The sequence below is a fragment of the Bos indicus genome, chromosome 8 (genome assembly GCF_029378745.1).
Source record: "Bos indicus isolate NIAB-ARS_2022 breed Sahiwal x Tharparkar chromosome 8, NIAB-ARS_B.indTharparkar_mat_pri_1.0, whole genome shotgun sequence".
Classification (NCBI taxonomy): Eukaryota; Metazoa; Chordata; class Mammalia; order Artiodactyla; family Bovidae; genus Bos; species Bos indicus.
In genome coordinates, this window is record NC_091767.1 from 110,471,872 (window position 1) to 110,486,223 (window position 14,352).

Consider the following 14,352-nt stretch of genomic DNA (forward strand, 5'->3'; position numbering starts at 1 on the left):
AACATAACAGCTTTCCTTCATTTACTCTAATATTAAACACTTTTTAAGCCCATGTGGACTGATGGGCTTCCCCAGTGGCTCAGTGGTAAAGTATCCACCCACAATGCAGGAGATGCAGGTTTGATCAAGCCCTGGGTTGAGAAGATCCCCTGGAGATGGAAGTGGCAACCCACTCCAGTGTTCTTGCCTGAGAAATCCTATAGACAGAGGACCCTGGCAGGCTACAGTCCATGGGGTCGCAGAAGAGTCAAACACAACTTAGCAACTGAACAACAGTGTGAAGTGATGAGAAGAGCACATGTTTGGAGTCAGACGGTCCAAGCCTAAGTATGACCTCTTTGAACATGGGCAAGTCACTTCATGGCTCTGCGCTTCTGACAGATACTGACCTCTTCTGTCATGTGGGTTATGGTGAGGATAAGTGAGACAATGGACAGGAAGCACTGACAGTTGGTGATCAGTAAATTCTAGTTTTTCTTTCTCAAACCAGCTCCAAGAGACCTCTTTTAAGTTGATATTACATTTTACTGTGCTGCTTTCTGTTTTGTTTGGGTGAAACATCCGCTAGTTTAAATTATACCTTGAAAATTAGATAAATATTTATTCATCCAATAAACACTTATCGATTGGCCATTAAAGACCAGATGCCCTGGTTGCTGCAGAGAGCAGCACAGCCGTGCTTACACTGTCCTTGTGAAGCTGACAGTCCGGTAGGTGAAACAGGTGTTAGAGGGAGAAAGGGGCAGGGCCCTGTGCTAGGGGAGCGGTGGTCAGGGAAAACTGCCTGTGGTAATGGCGTTTCAGCCGAGACTTGGAAGGTGACTGGGTTTGGCCCTGCAGAGAGTGCAGGGGTGAGATGAGCAGAGGTTAGGGGTGTGCTCTCGGCAGAGAGGCGAGGAGCGAGCGCATAGTGCATTTGAAACGCTGAAAGTATGCCTCCAGTATGCCAGGGACGAGGAGACGAGTAGGGAGTGAGAGTGAGAAATCAGGGCAGAGAGGCAGACGGTGACCAGTTATAGTATATTCTTGATCTCATTAAAATACAATTTTGTTTAGCTTTTAGACAAATGGGTTGCATTTTCCACCAGGAGGCCCACTCAGACCTTCCACTGTATCTGCTGAAAATCTGGGTTCAGGACTCTGATTTTCCTTTAACTTGTGCTCAAAGCATTTTATCCTGCGTGTGAAAGCATCTGTTTAGACCGTCCGTCTCTCCTGCTAGACTCAGCACAGTGAATGCCCAGACTGTAGGTGCCTGTCCAGCACCCGCACCCGAGCAGGCTGATAGCTTCTCACTGGGTGAGAGTTAGGGAAGATAGTTGGAAACGGGCACAGGAAGAGATGCTCAACACTGCTAATTATTAGAGAAATATGAATCAAAACTACAGTGAGGTACCACGTCACACTAGTCAGAATGCCCATCATCTACAAACAGTAAATGCTGGAGAGGGTGTGGAGAAAAGGGAGCCCTCCTACACTGCTGTGGGGAGTGTAAGTTGGTACAGCCACTGTGGAGAACAGTATGGAGGTTTCTTAAAAACCTGAAAACAGTTACTCTATGATCCAGCAGTCCCACTCCTGGATCTATATCTGGGAAAGAGGAAAACTATTTGAAAAGATACATGCGTGCCAGTGTTCACAGCAGCACTATTTATTGGTACAGTAACCAAGACTTGGGAGCGACTTAAATGTCTGTAAATAGATGAATGGATAAAGAAGATGCAGTGTGTGTGTGTAATATTACTTAGTCATAAAAGGGAATGAAATACCATTTGCAGTCAAGTGGAGAGGCCGAGAGATGATCATACTAAGTGAAGTAAATCAGAGAAAAGCAATTAGCATATATCACTTACATGAAGAATCTAAAAAAAATGATACAAATGAACTTATTTACAAAACAGAAATAGACTCATAGACATAGAAGACAAATTTATGTCTACCAAAGGGGAAAGGGAAGAGGAGAGCTAAATTGGGAATTAGGTATTAATATGTACATGCTACTGCATTTAAAATAGGCAAGCAAGGACCCACCCTGTAGCACAGGGAACTGTGTGCAGTGTCTTACAATAACCTGTAATGGAGAAGAATCTGAAAAGAACAGGTGTACGCTGAAACATAAATCAGTTATATGTCAGTTAAAAATAAGGTAGTTAGTTAAAAAATGAAGTAGTTTGAATCCCAGGAATTCATGTAAAATTGCTTTCATATGATTAGAAAAGGAAATAAAAATAGGTTGGCTTATTATAGTAATTGTGTTACTTTCCACTCGTTTACTTATTAAATACTAAATGACCATTTACCGGTTGACAGCATTATATTTCTTAAGAGTACCAAGTTTTATAAAACTGTAGTTGACCTGATCAGAGTGTGGAAAAGAGGAGATTGGGAAGAAAAACAATTAAAATGGCAATAAATATTAATATATTTTGTAACTAATAGTAAATACAATTTCTAGATGGTATCTCCTTTGAAATAAAATTTAAATGTTTAAGCCAGCCCTTACTAACTTAAAAATCTTTTGTACTTCCCTTGTCCTTCTTTAATTTTTCTTATAAGTCTTGACAAAAATAGGCCTTTTCACAAATTCATGTGCCATTTAAAAGGGCATTCCCTTCCTTGGCATCAAGACTACCAGCACTGGTCTTCCAGCCGTACGCTGAGAGCACGGGCGTGCCAGACCTTCTCGCTCGGCTTTACAGGTCTCTGATTGGCACCTTTTAGTTATTGAAGTCACTTGTTAAATGCAGGTTCCTGGGCCTTGTCCTAGAGACTCTGGCCCATCAAGTCTGAGATGGAGACCAGGCCTCTGCGTGTTTAACAAGCGTGCCCAGTGATTCTGATGCAGATGGTTGAGGACCACGGTGTAAGAAATGTTGGTCTAAGGGAAGGGAGAGTGGTAATTGTTGACTCCCTCACAGAGCTCCCTCCTGTATCTGGTATCTGGGCTCCCTCCTGGAGATTCTGATGCTTACCCTTCCTTATGTATTAATAGTTGAAGGAGGCCTGTGGAAAACCTACCTTGGGCCTTTTAATTTGGAGGTACAAACATAAAACTGAATTATAAAACCAAAGCTCCCAAGGGATTGTATGTGTATGTGCGTTTATGCATGCGTGCTAAGTCCCTTCAGTTTATTTATGCCTTATTAGATCATAAATCATTGCTATTTTACTTTTTTGTATCATTGCTTCCTATGGCAATAGCTAGAACAATCAACTCTACAAACAGAACTTGAGAAAGAAAAACAAGCCCTCAAGAACGCCCTGGGAAAAGCCCAGCTCTCGGAAGAAAAAGAACAAGAAAACAGTGAGCTCCGCACCCAGCTTAAACAGCTGCAGGTAGGGACTTGCTGGCTCCAGATACATTCTGACTTGGGACGCCCACAGATGTTGCCATCCATTAGTCAGACACCCTACAACCTGCTCTTACATGCAGGAAGTTATTTGGAAAAAGGAATTTGAGCTAGGACAGCGCCGTAGCTTCTGTTGCTTGTGACCCAGCGTTCTGAGATGACTGCTGTGCACGTCCTTTGTGTTATTACGATGGTGCTAAGCGGAGAAGGCAATGGCACCCCACTCCAGCACTCTCGCCTGGAAAATTCCACGGACGGGGAGCCTGGTGGGCTGCAGGCCATGGGGTCGCTAAGCGTCAGACACGACTGAGCGACTTCACTTTCACTTTTCACTTTCATGCATTGGAGAAGGAAATGGCAGCCCACTCCAGTGTCCTTGCCTGGAGAATCCCAGGGACAGGGGAGCCTGGTGGGCTGCCGTCTTTGGGGTCGCACAGAGTCGGACACAACTGAAGCGACTTAGCAGCAGCAGATGGTGCTAAGAAATGGAGGCTGTGTTGATCATAAACAGAGAATACTGTAAACTGATGGATCACAGCAATACCCTGCATTTCCCCTAATAATACCATTATTACCGGACTGGGCTAAAGTAAGCAGTTGGATGCATTCTTCCTCCACTGAAATATTTTTGTAATTATCCAGGAATATAACTAGAATGGGTTGCAGTAGAACTTAATTGTAAAGGTTTCACAGTCCCCTTCTCAGAAGTGATGTCATTAAAAATGCAGTCATTTTACAGTTATGGGAGTTTTCTTGGGCAAATTAATTTTACAGCTATTTTCACAATAACCTGCCCCATAAACTGCAGGAGAAGCAGGTGGACAGGATTTTCCAGGTAATTAAACATTCTCAAAGAGGACAGATGTCTGAAAAAATGAGTACCTGGACCAACACACAGGTTTCCAGGTCTGTGAGGTCGGGGGCCTCACAGCTGAGGCGCCAGCTGTTCCACGTCACCAGAAACCAAGGGGCAGAGTTGTGTTTATTTGTGAGGAGGGCTCCAAAAATTCATGTAGGGGGTTTGTGACAAGTAAGACTATATAAACTCACCTGAATTCTTTCTCTTTTCTCCCAGTGCATAGAATATTTTTTTCTTGAAGTTTAAGGAAATCTAGTTACCTAGAATCTGCTATCATTTCAGCTTCTGAAGTGAATATCATAAAAGATATACATGCTTTCTATTCTTGTGTGAGTTCTGTTTGTTAGGTATTCATTGTATTATTTTTTATTTTTACTATGGAAATTTGCAAATCATTACAAAATCAGAGAAAAAATAGCCTCATGCCCTTTTGTTTACTCAGCTCAAACAGTCTTCAGCATTCTGCCATTCTTGTTTCAGTTAGTCCACTTTTTTTTTTTTATTGCTGGGATACTTTAAAGAAAATATCATACCTCTTTATTTCAGCCCTAAGTACTTCAGTATATATCTCTTAAAGAAAAGGACTTCAGGAGCCTTCTCTGCAAAGGAGAAACTGAGAGCAGCTTTCCAGAGTGCTGGTCCACGCTATGAGATTCTCTTAGTTGGAACTGGGTCGTTTGGTTGCTTGGCCTTCTAAACTCCTGATACGGAGTTCAAGTTAAACTCACTGCATTTATCTTTGTCAGAAATGGTTTCGCTGCCGTGAGCCAAAACCTCCTAGTGCTGGCTCGAGGAAGGAGACAGGCAGCTCACCGGTGACCAGGGCTGCGCTGCCAACTCCCGTCCAGGTGGCTCTCGCTTCTCCCGCTCTGTCTCCCTGGACCCAGCATCGACTCCAGCCCTGCGCCAGTGTGGCTTTACAGGACTAGCTCTCCTGCAGACTTGCTGGACTGGATTTTGGTTCTAATGCTGGAGGGAGTGAGAACTCGTCTTCTGTCTAGTCAGTGGGTTGGCTTTCCCTGGGTCAGGTCACCTGTGACCAGGATTAGATAGTAGTGCAAATATGGGTGCCTCGGGGCAAAGGGCAGGGACAGTTAACAGATAAGAGAGTCCAGGTGGACAGACCTGTTCATTGTAATGCTGAATTCACCATTTGAGTTAACAGTGTTGAAACAAAAAACCCAGTATTATACCAGGTTTGAAGAAGATTAATCACTGAAATAGCATGTAGGTATTCGGGGGAACTTAGGAGGTAGAACTGTTTTTCTGTCTAATTTAGGGAAATTTTATCAGTTTTTTTTTTCACTTGAAAGAGACTTTTTGTGGATTTAATTCTGGGGTCTAGATATGTTCACTAGTTTGTTCGTGAAAGTATGCTCGCAGATAACGAATACTCCCACAGAGCATTGTAAGCTGCTAGAGAAGCTTCGGTGTTACGCGGAGCTGGTTCTGTTTCTGTTTTTTCTAACTCTGAATTGTGTGCGTTCTCCAGTGTATACCAAAGTAGAGTACCAAAGTGAGCCCGAATGCATATATCACTCATCTTCAACAGTTGCCACACGTGGCCTATCTTACTTCATCTGTAACACACATCCAGTCTTATTTAATCTGTAACGTCCTCCACCTTGAGAGCTTGTTTGGAGGTTCTAGAATGATGCTGTGAAAGTGCTGCACTCAATATGCCAGCAAATTTGGAAAACTCAGCAGTGGCCACAGGACTGGAAAAGGTCGGTTTTCATTCCAATCCCAAAGAAAGGCAATGCCAAAGAATGCTCAAACTACCGCACAATTGCACTCATCTCACACGCTAGTAAAGTAATGCTCAAAATTTTCCAAGCCAGGCTTTAGCAATACATAAACTGTGAACTTCCAGTTGCTCAAGCTGGTTTTAGAAAAGGCAGAGGAACCAGAGACCAAATTGCCAACATCGGCTGGATCATGGAAAAAGCAAGAGAGTTCCAGAAAAACATCTATTTCTGCTTTATTGACTATGCCAAAGCCTTTGACTGTGTGGATCACAATAAACTGTGGAAAATTCTGAAAGAGATGGGAATACCAGACCACCTGACCTGCCTCTTGAAAAACCTATATGCAGGTCAGGAAGCAACAGTTAGAACTGGACATGGAACAACAGACTGGTTCCAAATAGGAAAAGGAGTACATCAAGGCTGTATATTGTCACCCTACTTATTTAACTTCTATGCAGAGTACATCATGAGAAACGCTGGGCTGGAGGAAGCACAAGCTGGAATCAAGATTGCCGGGAGAAATATCAATAACCTCAGATATGCAGATGACACCACCCTTATGGCAGAAAGTGAAGAAGAACTAAAGAGCCTCTTGATGAAAGTGAAAGAGGAGAGTGAAAAAGTTGGCTTAAAGCTCAACATTCAGAAATCGAAGATCATGGCATCTGGTCCCATCACTTCATGGGAAATAGATGGGGAAACAGTGTCAGACTTTATTTTTTGGGGCTCCAAAATCACTGCAGATGGTGACTGCAGCCATGAAATTAAAAGATGCTTACTCCTTGGAAGGAAAGTTATGATCAACCTAGATAGCATATTGAAAAGCAGAGACATTACTTTGCCAGCAAAGGTCCGTCTAGTCAAGGCTATGGTTTTTCCAGTGGTCATGTATGGATGTGAGAGTTGGACTGTGAAGAAAGCTGAGCGCCGAAGAACTGATGTTTTTGAACTATGGTGCTGGAGAAAACTGTTGTGAGTCCCTTGGACTGCAGGGAGATCCAACCAGTCCTAAAGGAGACCAGTCCTGGGTGTTCATTGGAAGGACTGATGCTGAAGCTGAAACTCCAGTACTTTGGCCACCTCATATGAAGAGTTGACTCATTGGAAAAGACTCTGATGCTGGGAGGGACTGAGGGCAGGAGGAGAAGGGGATGACAGAGGACGAGATGGCTGGATGGCATCACCAACTCGATGGACATGAGTTTGAGTGAACTCCGGGAGTTGGTGATGGACAGGGAGGCCTGGCGTGCTGTGATTCATGGGGTCACAAAGAATCGGACACGACTGAGCGACTGAACTGAACATCCTCCACACCCCGACCCCACATGTGTTCACACTGAATTATTTTGAAGTAAATCCAAAACATCTGATTTTATCTGTAAATAACATACTACTGTATGTGCCTCTGAAAAATAAGGGCTTTAGCAAGAAGCGTAAAGGAGTTCCCTGAAGGCCTTGTGGTTAGGCTTCTGGGCTTTCACTGCCGTGGTCAGGGTTTAGTTCCTGGTTGGGGAGCTGAGATGCCACAAGCTGCGTGGCATGGACAGGAAAAAAAAAAAAAAGCGTAAACATGGATGCCATTGTGATACCTTAAAATTATAGTCACCCCCTAATATCGCCAAATACCTTAAGAATATTCAAATTGTCTCATAAGTTTTTAGAAGTGCTTTTTGGAATCCAAACGATGTGTACACAGTGCATTTAGTTGACTTGAGTCTTAAGCCTCTTGTAATCGATGGCTGTGCTCTTCTTTGACCTTTGTTCCATACTGAAGAAAACCAGGTCTTTGTCTTGTAGAGTTTCCCGTGGTCTAGATTTTGCTGGCTGCATCCCCGCGGGGTTGATTGACATGTTCTTAGTCTAGATTTTGCTGGCTGCATCCCCGTGGCGTTGATTGACGTGTTCTTATACAGAGGTTCATTTAGATTCACAGTATTTAGTTTTTGGCAAGAAGAAGGTAGTGTCCATAGGCACTTCCTTTTGCGTCACCAAGACACACATCATCATGCCTGTTTGTGTCTTTTGTGACTTTGGGTTAATCAGTAGATTCAGATATTGTCAGCCATAGTGGAAAAGGTTTTTAAAAAATTGGTAAAAGAAGTTGACGAGAACTATTATATGGTAAATAATATAGGCTGTGTGTGTGTGTGTGACTGTATTTTTTAATTTTGTTTTGGTAACTTTTACCCCTCTTCATTTTGCCTCCTTCCATAGGATGACAATAACCTGTTAAAACAGCAACTTAAAGATTTCCAGAATCACCTTAATCATGTAGCTGATGGTCTGATTCGTCCAGAAGAAGTGGCAGCTCGTGTAGATGAAGTAAGGAGAAAATTGAAATCAGGAGCTGGAGAGATGAGGTAATGGAAGGTCAGGACCGCCAGGTGTAGAGTGGGCTGAGTTGTGAATGTGGGCTTCAGTGACAAAATCCCCTTTCTGCAACTGTGCATGGCTGATTTCTTTTGTAAGGTTTTCTCCTTATCGTATGACCATGATTGAGACACAGATTACTTAATTCAAGTTGTCCATCACTGATTTTTTTAATCTTTTATATGTTTTGTTATTATTTAATTTAAAAAACATAAAGGTTTTATGAGTAATGCATTCTTGCAAGCTTACTGCAGATGGTCAGGAAGTAGAGTTACATTATACACTTTAAGTAGAAAACAAATAGCTAAAGAAAAACAGGCTAATTTGAAAATGTGAAATGGGCGTTTATTCTTTGAACATACATTGTTAGCCTGAAGGTAGCCTGTGCTCTCAGAGTGGCAGCAGTCAGTTGATAAAACAAAGCTTTGCACTCCAGAGGTGCACAGTGATTTGCCGTGGATTGACAACAGCTGCCGTCCCACACAGCCCTTCTTACTCGTGTACTAATGTCACTGGCATGCCTGCGTCCAGCGTCAAAAATAAAATGTCACATTTATAACATCTTTCCTCTCCCCCCTTAGCAGAATCCACAGTCCTTCAGATGTCTTAGGGAAAAGTCTTGCTGACTTGCAGATACAATTCAGTGAAATGCTGACACGTTCTCAGTGGGAGAAAGAGGAAGCCCAAGGGAGGGAAAGAAAACTCCAAGAAGAAATGGCTCTGCATCAGGAGAAGCTGGCGGACGGACAGGAAGCATTCAGGCAGGCCTGTGAGAGAGCACTAGAAGCTAGGGTAAGAGGTGGGCAGGAGGCAGCCGGAGGGGAGCGTTTAGGAAACATGCGCGCTTTTCAGCAAGTCACAGTGCTTCCCTTTCGTGTAAATACAGAGTCAGGCGTTCCCTGGTGGCCCAGGGTTAAGACTCCTCACTTTCGTGGCCCAGAAAGTGGGGTTGGGTCCCTGGGCGGGAAACTGATTCCACAAGCAGCACAGCATGGCCACACACACACAGTGTTTGCTCTATTCATTATACCTTAATAAGGGGGTTATACCTTTACGGTGTAATTCATAAAGCTGTAATTTTTAAAAATACAGTAATTGCTGTTAAGTTTCACTTCTAGTAAGTCAGACTGTGTGTGACTGAAATGTAGCCCTGAGTGTGGTGACCGATGTCAAAGTCAGGCTTTGGCATGACACTGTGTTTTCCTTATTTTGGAAGCAAGTGAGCTGTTTCTTAATGTGCAGGTCAGTAACACCACATTGCTGGAGCATAGTATAGTGCAGGAATCTGAGTTCTTGATGTAACTATTCTAAGGATGAGGCACATGTTAAAGTGGATCCTAGAGAACAGTTGTGACTAACCCATCCCCAGTAAGCCATTAATACTCTTTAGTAAAATGAAATACAATTCTCCAGAAGGTGTTTATTTTGCTCAAAAAATATTTTGCTTAAAAATCATTTTTGAAACTTGATTTCCTCACAGATTAATTTTGACAAGAGGCAACATGAAGCAAGAATTCAGCAGTTAGAGAATGAGATTCACTATTTACAAGAAAATCTGAAAAGTATGGAGGAAATCCAAGGGCTTACAGATCTGCAACTGCAGGAAGCTGATGAAGAGAAGGAGAGAATTCTAGCCCAACTCCAGGAGTTAGAGAAGAAGGTGGGCAAGACCAGGAAAAAGACACACGAGTCCCTGCTGCCAGGGTCCTGCTCTCAACGAGGGGGCAGCTGAGAGGGCTGTGGTCCACGGTCACCTCTGGCTGCACTGGTGGCTCAGAGGGGGCCTGCCCTAGAGAGAGTTGGATGCAGATCACTGGATCTGGAGCCTGAGATGAGGGAGCGTGGTAGATGGAAACAAGGGAATTGGGATGTAAGGAGCAAGTGAAGAGTCTGCTGGGTGGTACTTAAATGCTTTTGGGATAATTTGCCTCCTTCTACACCCCTTTCCAAACTGGACATGTCTGTGGAACATTACTTTCCAACTCCTCACTTTTCCTTCTGATTTCCTGCTCTCTTTTTAAGCTTCTCTTTTCTTTCTGATTCCCTGCTCTCTTTTTAAGCTTCTCTTTTCTTTCTGATTCCCTGCTCTCTTTTTAAGCTTCTCTTTTCCTTCTGATTCCCTGCTCTCTCTTTAAGCTTCTCTTTTCCTTCTGATTCCCTGTCCTCTTTTTAAGCTTCTCCAAAGCTACCCCAGCCACTACTCCCCTTGTCACACAGTGTCCGATCCAGAAGCTGCAGCCAGCGTCTCTGAGGTCATGAGCTGGAGCACCCTGCTCTGACCACAGCCTCCTCTCCTGTCAGCACCCTCGCGCTGGACGATCCCAGTGCCTGAGCCCCGGCTTTCCTGGTGTACGGCCTTCCTGTCTTTACTTTCTTCCTCGTCCAACTTAAGTTCCACGGCCTCCCACTATCACCATTGTTTGCAAATATCCTCAAATTCCTAGCTCCTTTCTCCTATCTTCTGTGACAAAACAGCAGCTGTCTGCTTTCTTTAGCCCTACACTCGTGGCTGACTATTCCTGAATTAAAAACCACCCATCCGGGCATAGTGGTGGCACTGAGTGTCTGCAGCCTCGGTTGGCAGCCGCTTCACTGCTCTCTGGAAGCGTGCTCTCAGGCTGCACTGTTCTGTACCTTCTCCCAGCCCCAGCGAGTGGCCTGCTTCATGCTTCAGTGAGAACACACCAGTTCCCTAGTCTTACGAGTCTGCCTCCAAAATCTCTCTGGAATATCTGCACGGTGTCCTTCTCCAGGGCCGCCACCCTCATCCATCCTGACGCGTCGTCTCTTCTGGACAACGGCTGCGGCCACGGGACAGCCCCCATTTCCACTTACACCGGCTCCTCGGAGCAGCCAGCACAAAACACAAATAGACCCCTGTCAGTCCCTGCCATCTTCCCTTCTCTCCAGCAGCCTCTGTTGTTTCTAGGATAAAGACAAAAGCGCTTTCGCCTCTGAGGCGCTGTGCGGTTGGCCTCCGTTAGCGCTCTCCTCTTCTCACTGTGCTGCTGCTTGCAGTTCCCCAGACCCCGAGTTCTGGCTTGCCCCCTGCACCGTGTCTCCCCCTCTCTTCTCCCTGTTCTGGCTTCCCCTGCACCGTGTCCCCCCCTCTCTCCTCCCTGTTCTGGCTTGCCCCCTGCACCATGTCTCCCCTCTCTCCTCCCTGACTCCCTCTCCCACCAGTCTAGGTCTCTCCTGCCAGCCTCTCACAGAGGTGGGTGCCTTGTTCTCTCCCTTGAGAGCAGCAGTCACAGTTTCAGTTACACGTTTGCTCAGCATTTGTTTAATATGTGCGTCTCGTAAGCCCCTCGAGGGCAGCAGGCAAGTCTGTTTGGTTTACCACCACATGCCCCAGTGATCACAGGGGCTGGTCCATCGCTTGGCAGTGGTGCCAAGAAATGTTTTTCCAACAGATGAATGGGTTTAGGAGCACAAAGCCTCCAGACTAAGTGTACTGATTTCATTCTTAGTTACTGTACAATGTGGAGGCGTTTTTATTTTTCACTCGGAGCCCCTGCTGTGTACCTGGCATTGTTCTAGGCTTGGGGCTTGTGAACCGAGTCCCTGCTCGCGTGGGGCTTGTGAACAGAGTCCCTGCTCGCGTGGGGCTTGCATCTTAGTTCATTGCTACCAAATGAGTCATCTCTCTGTCTTTTTTTTTTTATCTCAGAAGAAACTTGAAGATGCTAAATCTCAGGCGCAGGTTCTGGGTTTAGATAAAGAATTGAAGAAACTAAAGAAGGCTGTGGCCGCCTCTGATAAGATAGCCACGGCTGAGCTCACCATCGCCAAAGACCAGCTCAAGTCCCTTCATGGAACTGTTATGAAAATTAACCAGGAGCGTGCAGAGGTGAGTCCCATGCACAGAGCAAGTGCCCACCAAGGCTGCCCTGCCGAGATACCTAGCCACTTGTGTTTTTGAGCTCTCATTAGAGACTCTGGCTCTTGCATAAAGTTGTCTGCTTCTCTTCAGACCTGATGGGTGCAGTTCCCCATCACAGCCCTGCCATGGGTGTGGTGCTCTAGGGAGTCCCCAAAGAACCATAAATGAAGCGTACCGTCTTCACCTCAGAGTGCAGGGGTCCGCTGAGGGAGGCAGCTGTCAACGCACAGCTAAGCAGAAGTCTTCAGGCCTGCGGTGTCATCCTTCTGAACCTCAGCCCTTTCATCATGTATAGAGGATCGTATATCTCTTCACAGTGTTATTATGAGTCCTGCCCGAGATAAGTCTGTCACAGCCTGTATAGGATGAAAATGCTGATGCGATTAAGACCACAGGTCGAAGGAGGGAGAAGCCTCACCAAGGGAGCCCAGAGTCCCCCCCCAGTCATGGGAGACTGTGGGACAGGGGAGGAAAAGCTGGTCTGTGCTTTTCTGATGTAGCACCCTGCCTACTTGGAGGGGTTGTGGGGGCTGCCAAGTGATGGGTAGGCGAGGTGGGGCCGGGCGCCTCCTGTGCAGGGGGTAGCCAGGCATGCGAGCTGATGAGAGCAGAGACTGAGTCTGGGAGGGAGAGAGAAGAAGAGCACAGCCCACAGTGCCGTGCTGCCTTCCCCGCGCCTCCGTCCCAGCAGGACCTGCAGGAAGCAGAGCGGTTCAGCAGAAAGGCAGCACAGGCCGCAAGGGATCTGACCCGAGCGGAAGCGGAGATCGAACTCCTGCAGAACCTCCTCAGGGAGAGAGAGGAGCAGGTCAGTGCCGGCTCCCCATGAGACCACCTCCTTCTTGGGTCCATCTCAGTTCCTAAGCAACTGAATTGCGGTAGGGGCCCTCTCCAAGGGTTCTGAGGTCCCGTCGGCAGTCAGTACTCGATCCTCTGCTGGGTGCCAGGCATTGCAGGGTTTAAATGTCTGGAGTAATGGGGTTCCTCATTAGTAAAGTAGAAGTAAAAAATCAGGGGATTATAAATCATACTGCAAGGAGAAATGCATCTGGAAAAGAACATTCACTGGCAACTTCTCATATGTGATTTTTTTAATATCTTCGAATTGAGATGGAGAAAGTAGAGGCAGGCACCCAAGGAGCAAGCTCACAGGCGCTGGAAATCGAGAGGTGGAATGAGACCATGGAGAGACAGAGGAGAGAGATCGCAAGGCTGCGGGACTCACTAGACCGCACTGGGGCGGGTAAAGTACTGGGCTTTGGTTTTAAAATCAGATCATTCTGTTGGTTTTTTCCCTTTAGCAGATTTATTTGTTACCAGTCAAGCCCATGCTTGATTTATAGAGCTGTGATAATTAGCTTAATAAATAAAGAACTTTTTCCAATGTATGTAAGTGCAATATCCAGGGACTTGATTACAGAGGAGAAGAGATTCATTTTTGTATTTTCAAAAAAAGGAATGTTTACAAATCTGTTTCTTTCTCTGGCTCGCTTTCTAAGTGAATAGCAGCAGGATATGTCTGTCCTCTTTAAGTGTCAGCAAACACTTATTACCAAAGGACAGCTGTGAGGAACTAAGAATCATTGGCTCTCATGGAATCACATTTGAGAGCGAAAGGAAGTAGATGATTTCATGCCCAACTCATGGAATAACTTTCCTTTACAGATAACAGAGGAGGCATTGAAAATATTTTGGAAGAAATTGCTGAACTCCGATGTGAAGTTTCTTACCAGAATGATTACATCAGCAGCATGGCAGATCCTTTCAAAAGACGAGGCTATTGGTACTTTATGCCACCACCATCATCATCAAAAGTAGGAAGTCTGTGTTGTTGGGAATATATACTAAGTTTTCTTTAAGAAAATGTAACAAAGTTGCCTTCCGTAAATCTGTGATCAGGTGTCAAGAACAACCTATCTAGGCTAAGCCATGCGTTGAGGTTCTTAAGTGTTTATACTGAGATGGAAATGGGGCATTCCCAGGAAACGTGGCACTTGCCCACTCGTGCTCAGGTGTATGTGGTGGGGTCCTGGAATAAGGATCCTGTAAGGGAGATTAAGTGACTTGAGCCCAGAGAGCCTGTTGAAACTGTTGAAAATGGCAGTAGAATTACACAGAGGCTGAGACAGAAACACAGGCACC

At 45.3% G+C, this 14,352-nt stretch overlaps 1 protein-coding gene across 9 annotated transcripts in view; it reads left to right on the forward strand.

Moving 5' to 3' along the window:
- The window catches only part of CNTRL (centriolin), a 90,119-nt gene that overhangs the window by 41,093 nt on the left and 34,674 nt on the right, over nucleotides 1-14,352 (forward strand). For 8 of the 9 annotated variants that reach the window (XM_070795400.1, XM_070795399.1, XM_070795403.1 and 5 more), the window contains 8 exons: nucleotides 3,202-3,336; nucleotides 8,172-8,317; nucleotides 8,909-9,119; nucleotides 9,808-9,987; nucleotides 11,998-12,177; nucleotides 12,902-13,018; nucleotides 13,321-13,453; nucleotides 13,876-14,024. In XM_070795400.1, the coding sequence (XP_070651501.1) occupies nucleotides 3,202-3,336; nucleotides 8,172-8,317; nucleotides 8,909-9,119; nucleotides 9,808-9,987; nucleotides 11,998-12,177; nucleotides 12,902-13,018; nucleotides 13,321-13,453; nucleotides 13,876-14,024 (1,251 nt within the window). The remainder of the gene's footprint in view (nucleotides 1-3,201; nucleotides 3,337-8,171; nucleotides 8,318-8,908; nucleotides 9,120-9,807; nucleotides 9,988-11,997; nucleotides 12,178-12,901; nucleotides 13,019-13,320; nucleotides 13,454-13,875; nucleotides 14,025-14,352) is intronic. The other variant, XM_019966851.2, reaches the window with a different exon arrangement.